Source organism: Capra hircus, chromosome 5, assembly GCF_001704415.2.
Source record: "Capra hircus breed San Clemente chromosome 5, ASM170441v1, whole genome shotgun sequence".
NCBI lineage: Eukaryota > Metazoa > Chordata > Mammalia > Artiodactyla > Bovidae > Capra > Capra hircus.
Genome location: NC_030812.1, coordinates 34853819 through 34866181, shown reverse-complemented (window position 1 = coordinate 34866181; position 12363 = coordinate 34853819). Strand labels below are relative to the sequence as shown.

General features: G+C 39.8%; 1 protein-coding gene across 1 annotated transcript in view; it reads right to left on the bottom strand.

Moving 5' to 3' along the window:
* The window catches only part of DBX2 (developing brain homeobox 2), a 36984-nt gene continuing 25040 nt past the window's right edge, over positions 420 to 12363 (bottom strand). Inside the window, exons 3-4 of the mRNA XM_018049093.1 lie at positions 8339 to 8526; positions 420 to 993 (exon numbers count right to left, since the gene is read on the bottom strand). Of these exons, the coding sequence (XP_017904582.1) occupies positions 655 to 993; positions 8339 to 8526 (527 nt within the window). The 3' untranslated portion in view covers positions 420 to 654. The remainder of the gene's footprint in view (positions 994 to 8338; positions 8527 to 12363) is intronic.

The window sequence follows — 12363 nt, the reverse complement described above, 5'->3', positions numbered from 1 at the left end:
AGAAATTCTTCTAGTTTGCCCACTAGACTAATTTTAAAGACATACTTTCAATGCATATACCTAACAGTGGCACATTTGATTAGGACTGCTGAGCTGAGTTGTTAAAAATCATTTATAGCTGGATACTGAAAGAAGCTAGAAAATAGAGAATTTTTAAAAACATGTTCTACTGATACGAAAATTTGCACTAAAGTCCAAATTTCACATAATTTAAAAAAAATTAAAAACATTCAGTCCATCGTTGGTTTTTCTTCATATAAAAGGAAGTGAATTTGCTCAATGCACTATATAGAAAGGAACTAGTTTCTACTAATGTATTTTTAATGACTATTTATATATATATGCACACATAGAGACACAAGCATATATGCACAAACTCAGAGCAGCAACAGTCAACTATTATTCTTGGTTTTTTTTTGTTTTTTTTTTTTAGCTTCATTGCAATTTCCAGGAGATTCTGTTCCGCTTACAAATTAAATCTGAGTCTAGGACCCAAATAAGAGAACACTGGAGACAGCTTCCTAAAACATTAGTCCATGTTTCACTCCTAAGGTATTAGGCATTAGGCACTGATGAGGCAAAGCTAGCAGGCTTTAAAGCCCGAATGTTATTAATCAAGCGTTCTTTTAAGTTAACATGGCAGACTGTGTCCATTCACACTGTGCCAGTAAGTACACTCTCGTCTCTTGCGTCCTCTTCAGAACACAAATACAAGGCACCTTGCAGTGACTTTGCATCTGGGGGCAGTGCCTCTGCCCCTGGACTCCCCTGGATTAGTCTCTCCGAAGGTTCAGGCGAATTCTCCCTCCATCCTGGACTCAAGTGCTGCTGGGAGACTTCCCAGAGTGAAGCACATGGAGAAGGGAAACCTAGAGCCGATCGCGAGAGGGGGTCCTCTTGAAGGACTACTTCTTGGAGACACCTGTTGGAAAGTACTTCCTTTTCTTTGGAATTCCGCCATTTCATTCTTCTGTTCTGAAACCAGATTTTCACCTAGTAATAAAGTAATTGAACAAAATGATCACTTAACTCCACATTACTTCACTTCAGCATTTTAAACTGTAATTTTTCCCACTGTTCATTCCACAGAATGCCTTATTATGAGAGCCAGCCTAGCAAAGTCCTTGTAGTTTTTCAGTCCAGAAATATCTGAGAAATTATTTTAACATAACATCTCCACACACACACTTATGAAACAAAACAACTGTGGTTAAGTCAGACATCTTTCAAGACTGGTTTAACTCTCTTCAATATTTTAAAACATCATATAGTCTATGCTAAATTATTTATCCAAAGGAAATGTTATCAGCTGGTAATATCATTTGAGTGGTTTGGGGTTTTTGTTGTTTTTTTTTTTTTTGGTGCCAGGTGTCAAGCCAGGCACTCAACATAGATTTTAAAATTTGATCCTCACAGTGACTACAAGAAGTCCTTATTGCTCACATAAGAAAACTGAGGCTCAAAGCAATGAACTAGCTCAAGGTCAAACAGCTTGTGAAACGGAAGTACTTAGACTAGACTCAGTGACAGTCCCACTCCAGGGCAGAGGCTCCTATAAACATTCAAACTTCATCAGAAACTTTTGGAGACTAAATTAAGAATATATTTCATAATGCTTAGATAAATTCCAGGCTTAATATAATTTCCAAGTTCGAGTACTCCCACGGCTTATCAACTTCAAAGAATTAGGCTCAATAAATTACAACTGATTGTAATGAACCTTAAAGTGCTTATGATGGTAGTTTCTAATCTGAGCCATTCTGCCCCCATCTTTTTTACTAACTTCCCTCTTTACCTACTATGTAATTAACTGAGCAGAAAACATCACAATTGGTTTCCTGGTGGTTGAAAAGTCAATCACATTTCTTTCCTGTGCATTACACTGCATCCTTCTGAGTAGCTTTCCATTTTTAAAACAAAAACTGGAAAATTTTTACCTAAAGAAATAATTATTAAAGTGTACAAACCAAATATTTCTCCCAATGAAGTAAAATTCTAACTTTAACTTAGATGGTCTTTCCAGATTGGCAAAACATTCTTTCAAAGTGAGTGGCAATGTCCAAAATGGCTACAAAAAGAAGCTTATTGCAGGCAGCTGAGTCCAAAACACAGCCGTCTCAGTTACAAGGTTTTTCATAAGAAAACAGTACTACTGTGTACATACCAGAGCACTTGGTTCTGTTCATAAACTCATTTATTATTTGCAGTAGGCATTTACTCCCAGAAAATCTGCCAAGTATTTCTAATGGGTTTTTACTAAGACAGTTATATGTTCCCATTAGTGATTCTTGCCTTTTCATCACATCAATTATTTTCTTCTCCTGTTAGCTTTTCTGTCTAGAAAATTTTTGAGTAATTTCTCAATTTGAAGAAAATCATAAAAGAAGTTTTTTCATAAGTGGTATTGGGACAAGTGTACCATAAGTGATATTGGGACAAATGTATGTGCTTGGGGAAAATCATAAAAGTTCTGGGCTTCCCCAGTGGCTCAGTGGTAAAGAATCTGCCTGCAATGCAGGAGACCTGGGTTCGATCCCTGGGTCAGAAAGATCCCTGGAGCAGGGCATGGCAACCCATTAAACTAATCTTGCCTGTGGAATCCCATGGACAGAGGAGCCTGGTGGGCTACAGTCCTTGGGGCACGAAGAGTCAGGACATGACCGAAGCAACGTAGCACACATACATGCATAAAAGTTCTACCTCTCCATAAAAATCTCAGATAGATAAGACAGCTAAACGTAAGCACAAAGCTATGAACGTTCTAGAAGAAAATATAAGAGATGATCATTACAGTCTTAGGGAGATGAATGTTTTCTTAAGCATGACACGAAACAGTAAGGCTACAAAAGGAAAGCTAGATTTGACTACATAAAAAGGAGAAACTTTTGGACAAATAAAGATGACCATAAGCATATGAAAAAGCCACAAATTACCCAGAAGAATTAAAAGTAGGGACTCAAAGAGGTATTTGTACACACAGCGTTCACAGCAGCAATGCTTATACTAGCCAAAAGGTGGAAGCAACTCAAATGACCATTGATGGAGGAATGAATAAATGAAATGTGGTCTATATATACAACTGAATATCATCAGCCCCAACAAGGAAGAAAGCTCTAACACATGCTACAATACAGATGGAACTTGAAGACATTATATCCAGTGAAATATGCCAGTAACAAAAGGACAAATACAGTATGATTCCACTTATATGAAGTACCTAGAGTAGTCAAATTCATAGAGACAGAAAATAGAATGGTGGTTGCCAGGTGCTTGGGGCAGGGAGAAACACGGAATCACTGCTTAATGAGTGTGAAACTTCAGTTTTGAGCGATGAAAAAAGTTCTGGAATGGATGGTGATGATGGCTGCCTAACAATGTGAATGTACTTCATGCCAGTGAACTGTACACTTCCAAAAGGTTAAAATGGTAAATTTTATGTTATTTGTATTTTACCACACTTCCAAAAGGTTAAAAATGGTAAATTTTATGTTATTTGTATTTTACCACAAAAAAGAAAAGCCACAAACTTGGAAGGGATTTCTGTGACAACTGTTAACAGGAAAATGTTACTAACCATAATATTTCAAATATTTTGATTAACAGACAAAATAATTGCTGCATATCCATCAACAAAAAGACAATATGATAGAAATGAAATGGTATAGCCATGAGAAGTCTAAATTCAGATGAAAATAACCAGTAAAATGATTAAAAGATTCCCAAGTTCTGATAACTAGGAAAAAAATAACAAATACAAGCTGCCAATAAAGGTGGCAACATTTTCAAAAATTTAATAATGGGACTATTTAAAAAAGGGGGACTGTTCATTAGCAGGAGTGAAATCTGACACAATTCAATATCTTGATACAATATTATATTTGGAAAGGAATTTTTTAATTGATCACAATTTAAAATGTACATAAACTTTAACCTATAAGTCCCACTCCTAGTTTCCTATCTTACTTTTAATATTTTTAAAGTGCATAAAGATATGTAATAGTAAAAACTAGGAAGTAACTTAAAGCTGAAGATGGCTGAGTGAATTACAGTATGTCCATGTAATGGTCAGTTCTAAGACACCGAAGAAAAATGAAGTAAATATGTATGAAGATATGCAAGGATATCTATCTCATGACATTTGAATGGGGGCAGGGGGGAAGCAAAGTGTAAAACAATAGTCATTGTCAACAGCATTTTCACAATAGCCAAAAAATGGGAACAATCCCAATGGCCACCATTGAATGGATAAACCATGGTGTACCCTGTAATACTAAGCAGTAATAACTATAAATGAGCTACTGCTACAACACAGCCACATGGATGAATCTCACAATGTATGGTCAGTGAAAGAAGCCATACACCAAAGAATAGGAACTGAGTGATATTATTTATACAAAGCACAAAAATGAGCAAACTAATCCACACAGTTCAGTCGGGAAGGAGCAGGTAGCGCCTGGGAGCGGGTGTGCGGGGGCACCTGGCCCCATGGTAAAGTCCTACCGCCTGAGCTGCATGCTGGTTACACAGGTGGTTCGTATTGTCCTTTGGCAAACATCAAAATATGTGCAGAGTGTGATCCCATTTCTACCTAAAAATACATATATGTGCTTCTAGGTCACAGCTTCTTCCATCTGTAAAACAGAAATAGCAGAAGTAGCTATTTTATTCTATGTAAATGACATCAAATGTCAGGGGATGTGGTAATCATTATGCAAGAGTCTATCTTTTTTTTTAATAGGGCTTCTCAAGTGGCACTAGTGGTAAAGAACACACTTGCCAATCCAAGAGATGTAAGAGACTGGTTCAATCCATAGGTCGGGAAGATTCCCTGGAGGAAGGAATGGCAACCCACTCCAGTATTCTTGCCTGGAGAACACCATGGACAGAGCAGCCTGGCAGGCTACAGCCCGAAGGGTCACAAAGAGTAGGACACAACTAAAGCGACTTAGCATGTATTTTTTATGTGTTCATGCATATATGACAAATATATAAGCTTATTTGGGAAAGGAGTATGACAAGGCTATATATTGTCACTGTGTCTATTTAACTTATATGCAGAGAACATCATGAGAAATGCTGGGCTGGGTGAATCACAAGCTGGAATCAAGATTGCCAGGAGAAATATCAACAACCTCAGATATGGAAATGATACCACTCTAATGGCAGAAAGCAAAGAAGAACTAAAGAGACTATGGGGGTGAAAGAGAAAAGTGAAAAAAAAAAAACTGGCTTAAAACTCAACATTCAGAAAACTAAGATCATGGCATCCAGTCCCATCACTTCATGGCACATAGAAGGGGAGAAAGTGGGAGCAGTGACAGATTTTATTTTCTTGGATTCCGAAATCACTGAGGACAGTGACTGAAGCTGTGAAATTAAAAGATGCTTGCTCCTTGGAAGGAAAGCAATGACAAATTTAGACAGTGTATTAAAAAACAGAGATATCACTTTGTCATCAAAGGTTTGTATAGTTAAAACTTTGGTTTTTCCAGTAGTCATGTACAGATGTGAGAGTTGGACCATAAAGAAGGCTGACTGCCGAACAATTGATGTTTTTGATTTGTGGTGCTGGAGAAGACTCTTGAGAGTCTCTTGGACAGCAAGAAGATCACATCAGTCAATCCTAAAGGAAATCAACCCTAAATATTCATTGGAAGGACTGATGCTGAAGCTCCAATACTTTGGCCATCTGATACAAAGAGCCAACTCACTGGAAAAGACCCTGATGCTGGGAAAGATTGAGGGCAGGAGGAGAAGGGGATGACAGAGGATGAGAAAGTCAGACAGCATCATTGACTCATGGACCTGAATTTGAGCAAACTCCAGGACATAGTGAACAGAGGAGCCTAACATGCTGGAGTCTGTAGCATCATAAAGAGTCGGACACAATTTAGTGACTAAACAACAACAATGACAACATATGAAATAAGAAAATGTTAACCTACTTCTGAGCTGTTCACCAAATTCAACGAGATAAAAAACATTCTTTCCTGAGGCATTTGAATTTTAAAACCAATACAATCAACTATGTACAGCTATGTGCCTATGGATAAAAACTGAGAGATAACATGGAAATATGGAAACAGTTTGTTTTCTCAGAGTGGAAATATTACAGTCAACTCCTCATAAATTATTGAATAGGCTGGATGCAATCCTTTTTCAATAGTTCATTTTAAAGAAGATACTATATACTATTATGGATTTTCACTTTCTCAGGGCACTGTCAGATTAATCCTAGCCATTTTTACTCTTTAACACCTAAGAATCCGCCTGCCAATACATTTGCAAGAGACACGGGTTCGACCCCTGCGTGGGGAAGATCCCCTGGTGAAGGGAATGTAAACTCACTCCAGTATTCTTGCCTGGGAAATCCCATGGACAGAGGAGCCTGGTGGGCTATAATCCATGGGATTGAAAAAGAGTCTCATGTGACTTGGCAACTAAACAACACCTGTCTCAAGTTCCAATTCAACCAGAGGCCCCCAAACTTACAAAACTACACACTTACCCAGGCCAATGCAATGCAGGCCAGGCCTACTGAGCCCTCATGTGGCCCTTTCTCAGACCCCACAATTTCTCTGAGGACCAGAAAATTCCCATCACTAGACTCCCCAAGGATGTATGGACCAGTCATATGACCATCCCCTCCAGAGGCGGGAATTAGTGTAAGGCTCCAGAGAGATATATAAGTTCTAGAAGAACTACTGATCCAGCTCCCATATGGCAGTGTAACTAACCTGCCAGGTGCTGTTTCCTGTATTGTTGTTTTATATTCTTATCTAATTGCTTGTAAGCTTCTGTTTTGACTTCTCAGTTGGATGTAAACATTCCTGGGGTCCAAGGAGTGTTACCTGAATCAGTACTTATCAATATTCCCTCTTACCTAGCACAGAGTGTGTTAATTGTTCAGTCATGTCCGACTCTTTGCAACCCCATGGACTGTAGCCCACCAGGCTCCTCTGTCCATGGGATTCCCAGGCAAAAATAGTGGAGTGGGTAGCCATTTCCTTCTCCAGGGGATCTTCCCGACCCAGGGATTGAACCTGTGTCTCCCGCATTGCAGATTATTTACCATGAGAGCCACCCGGGAAGCTCTGAGTCTTACATAAAAGTGAGAAACTGAGGCACAGAGCAGTCAATTAAGGGCATGGGCTCACCAGTAAAACACGTGAGGAAAACACATCCTGGCTGATCTAGGCCCACTAGCCTCAACCACACCTTGTCCTGCTTCCTATGACTACAAAAAGTCAGGGGTCAGGGGGGCAGATTACTTCCCTGGGGAAAGGAAGCAAGGTTAAGAAAGGTTTCATCCAGAAACAACTAGTTTAATAACATCTAAAGTTAGAAACTAGGTCATTTGTATTGAGGGGAAGTAAAGAAGAACATGATAGTTAACACAGAGCCTCTGCTAGCGCTTTAAAGCTTTTATACTGATTCAAAAAATTCAGGTAGATGGAGCCCTGCACCAGGAAAGCCAGTTAGACAAACAGAGTACCTGCTGCAGTTCAGCTGCTGCCATCCCCATGAGCCAAGTGCCCCTGTGCAGTGAACAGCCTGCACAAATGTACATGGTAGTTCCAGGTTAAAGAGAATGCAAATTCCAGAATCAGGTTGCCTGGGGTGGGGAGCCCAGCTCCAAAGCAGTTTCACTCTGTGACATTGGATCTCTGTTTACTTCTCTACATTTCCTCATCTAGAAAATGGGGATATTTCATAACAAAGATTAAATAGGAAAATGCCAGTGCCTTATACTGTTAATTATTTATAAGTAGGCCAATCTTTAAATGGAGTATGCTGCACTTCCCCAAAGGCCAGGAAGTCTCTTTCAAAACTATATGAAACGTCATTGTACAAGAAAGGTTTGTAAAGGTTGCAAACGTGAAATTACTTAACTGTACTTGACATAAACCCACAGTGCAAAATAATGACATCTATTTAGAGGTACTAATGAGTCATTCATTTATGCCTTGACTGTTGGATTGGAAATGAAGAAAAAGACAGGAAAATTGGTTCCTGCTTTTGTAGGCAATTATGCAGCCAGTTTCTCTGAAAACAGAGCAAACAATGTAATGATGTAAATGCCACAGCCTTTGCTTTTCATTTGGGAAGAATTAATCAGGCAAAAACCTAGACTTCTTAGCAAATGGACCAATTTCCAAACAGGAACTGTTGCACATATTTCCACTCACTAAAAAATTATGAGAATCATTTCAATAATGCTTCGGGGTCCAGTATTATGCTTAGTACAAGGAACAGTTGCCAAATGAATGGATTTCACTGGATTCCTTCAGAAATCAGGAGCTGTGTGCTGATCACACATCTTCCTGCTCATCAGTACCTGTGATTCTTTCAGTCCCAAGTTGATGGCAAGTTTCTTTCGGTCTGTTTTGCTGATATATTTCTGCTTCTGAAACATTTTCTCCAGAGCCTTTCTCTGGTCCTCAGAAAAGACAGCTCTTCTTAAAATGCCCCTCCGAGCTTTGGAAGTAGATTCTTGGGTCAGAAGAGGCAGTACACTCTCTTCTCCTAGAGGGAAAAAATAATCCAAAAGGCCCCATTAGCTTTGGGAGGAGAATTCTACTCATATTCCCCAGAACCGTGTCCTCCACCTCTTTGCCATGGCCAAATTATCTCATCTCTGAACTCTGCACACGCAGAGTGCTTCGTAACCTCTTTTTGGTCATGGACTCCATTGAGAATCTGATAAAAGCTCTTTGCTCCCCACTGGGGGGAAAAAACCAACATACAGATAGATGCTTGCCTTCCCAATTTTGCATGCCATGTCAGTCCATGGTCCCAGCTTACAAAGCTCCAATGTAGAAAAGTGATAGATGGTTTAAATACTGAATTTTCTCTAATTCTTCATTTATTTATTCATTCATTTATTGTCTCAAATTGTCGAGCACTTACCATATGCCAGGCACTCTGCTCAGTACTACACAATGAGAAGTAAGACATAAGTTTTATCATACTCATTACCTATAAAATCAAGGGGGAGGCATTTATTGAGCTAGCATCACAAGTGTGATGAAGTATTTCTAAGGAGGGTGCCTTAGGAACACAAAACAATGGGTCTAACCTTAATCTGGGATGTCAGGGAAAGCATGCAAGAGTCGGAGATGTTTAATATGAGAAGGAAGGTTTGGAAGACCTCCAATCACCTCCTACCCTCTCAGTTCAGTTGATTATCAACTCCTTCAGTGCAGAGACACTACTTTTTCTGCCTTTTTTTGGCTGGCACAACACTGGTTCCCAGCCTCTGTGAGTTTCATTCATCACTCACCATTCATTCATTGGTTCAGTTTTCTAGTAGTGGTAGGCTGAATTATGTCTTTCCCAAAGATGCCCATGTGCTAATCCTCAGAGCACATGAATATGCTACATTGGATATCAAGGGGAAATTAAGGTTGCAAATGGAATTATGGTTGCTAATCAGCTGACCTTGAAATTGGGAGAGTATCTTGGAGAATCACGGTAGGTCCAATGTAAGTGGAAGAGGGAGAGAAAAAAGGAAGTCACAGTGAGAGTTTTGAAGATGTCACACTTCTTCCTTAGAATATTGGAAGAAGGGGCCATAAGCCGAGAAATGCAGGTAGTCACTGGAAACTGGAAAGGCAAGGAAACAAATTCTCCCCTAGAGCCTCCAGAAGAAATGCAGTCCAGCCGACACCCGGATTTTAATCCAGTGAGACCCGTTTCAGGCTTCTGACCTCTGTGACTGTTAAGACAGTAAGTTTGTGTTGTTTTAAGACGTAGGTTTGTGGGAATTGTTACAGCAGCAAGAAGACACTAATACACTGGGTATCAGACTCACTGGGCTAACTGCCGAGGAAACCAGACAAAAAGTACATGGTCCCTGCCACAAGGAGTTCACCTTCTCATGGCAGGACCAACACATGAACGTCACTCCAGAATACGAGCGCTAGGAGAGCGGGGACTCCAGCTCACACTTGTAGCTGGTATGCATTTTGGTGCTTAATAATTATTTCTAAATAAAGAAGCAAATGAATGTCTTAAGTACTAGAATAGCATGATCTCAAAAATGCTCTGGCATTACAAAAAATGAACTGATGGGTTCAGAGAAAATAGGCTGAATCAAGTCTAAAAGAACAATTCAGTTCCAGAGAAAAGGAACTAAGGCCAACCCAGGCAGAATGACCAGCATGCTTCAAAGTACTAAGGTACAAAGGAATAAAGTGTCGCCAAAGAAAAGTAGTCCCTTGGACTGCAAGGAGACCAAACCAGTCACTCCTAAAGGAAATCAACCCTGAATATTCATTGGAAGGACTGATGCTGAAGCTTCAAAACTTTGGCCACCTGATGCAAAGAGCTGACTCACTGGAAAAGACTCTAACGCTGGGAAAGATTGAGGGCAGGAGGAGAAGGGGACAACAGAGAATGATATGGTTGGATGGCATCACTGACTCAATGGACATGAGTTTGAGCAAACTCCGGGAGACAGTGAAGAACAGGGAAGTCTGGCATGCTGCAGTCCACAGGGTCACAAAGAGTCAGACATGGCTTAGTGACTGAACAACAAGGAAAAGTAAACAGTCAGCAAGGCCAAGGAATGGCATAAAGCAGAGGGTACAAGCTAGAAACCATATCCAGCCTGGAGGTGCACTCTGTTTGGTCTTAGACTATTGGTAAAAAATTCTGATTCAGCTGTTCATAATTAATAATTGGGAGGTTTCATTTGAAGCTCAGGTTTTCAACATCTCTTCAAAGGTAACCTCACTGAGCTTACCTTCCCACAGAGCAAAGAGTTACTTTGCAGATGCCCCCTATAGGAAGCACTTGGTCCCTAGTTCGCCATCGCCTCATTAACTTGCTTTTTACCTGTCAGGCTCTTGAAGACATCTGGACCTGTGGAGTAGAGATTGTGGAATGGAGTGGAATCAGACTGAAGAGGACTACAAGGGTCTGGAATGTTATCCAATAGGTAGTGAAGATCAACAGAATATGTTTAAGCAGGATGTGACATGATAATAATAAACATACACTGAGCACTTCCTCTGTCCTCATACTTGCCCTGTATTAAGCCGCTGATATGCATTATTCCATTTAATTCTCCCACTCTAACTATGCCATGAATGCTACTATTATTCTCTACATTTTAAAGATGACTAAAAGGAAGCTTAGGAAGCTTAAGGAACTTTGTCCAAAGACTTATTCCAAAACAAATGCTCTTAACCCTACACAGTACTGACACAATACTGACTTGTATTTTAGAAGAAAAATGTCAATAAATGGATAAATCTTGTCAATTCTACCTCTGTAATATAATTGCTTTCTTTCCTATTTGTCTAAAAGATTCGTAAACAACTTCCAGCTAGTCTCTCAGCTCTAGGTTACGTCTCATTCTCATTCATCTTGACATTCCCAGAAGAAACACTGGCCTCTCTTTCTTTGAGTTCTACAACACTTGTAGAAATCTCCATAGAAATGTCATAATCCTTGGGATGTAATGAAGCCCAATTCTTTACCAAGTTCTAGTTTTACTGATGCCTTTTTGATTTATCCAATTGTGGGATCTTGGTTAATTCTCCATCTATAGAACCAATTACTTTTGCCTGCCTCACACCAAGGTCACATCTTAAAGTCAGGCTTTGGCAACTAGATTCACTATTTCTTTCTCAAAGGCTTAAATAGTTTTATGCAATACTGGTCAAGCCTCAGTGGTAAAAGAATCCACCTGCCAATGCAGGAGACACCAGTTCAATCCCTGAGTCAGGAAGATATCCTGGAGGAGGGTATGGCAACCCAATCCAGTATTCTTGCCTGGAGAATCCCATGGACATGGAGATGAGCTTGGTGGGCTATACAGTTCATAGGCCACAGAGAGTCAGATATGACTGAGTGTGCACACACACACACACACACACACACACACACATGCAATATTGGTCAATAATAGTGATAAAAATAGTATGAACATCTCAATATGTTCATATATTTCTAAATGCTTTTCTTCTCTGAACTATCCTTGGTATAGATATCACAGAATTAGCCTTCTGCATTTTATTTCAGAGCACAGATTCATCTGTTGAGATGGTGTCTCTCTAGGAAGCCTCAGGACAGAGGACTCTGAAGGATGGGAAAACTAGGTTTAGACCTCGGCACATACCTGTGTGATTTGGAGAGTTACTCACTCTTTCAGCTTACTTTACAGAGTTGTTCTAAGGATTTGATGAAATAGCACAAGACAACTTTCAGTGCTGAGCCCACAATAAGGATCATCATATGCTAAAGACATCTGATCAGACGAAAAAGTGTCCAAAGCAGTTAAGCTTCAGTGTGGCACGAAAGATAGAATTAAATGGTAGCAAGACTTTTTGAATCCAAATCCTTGGCTCTGTCCCC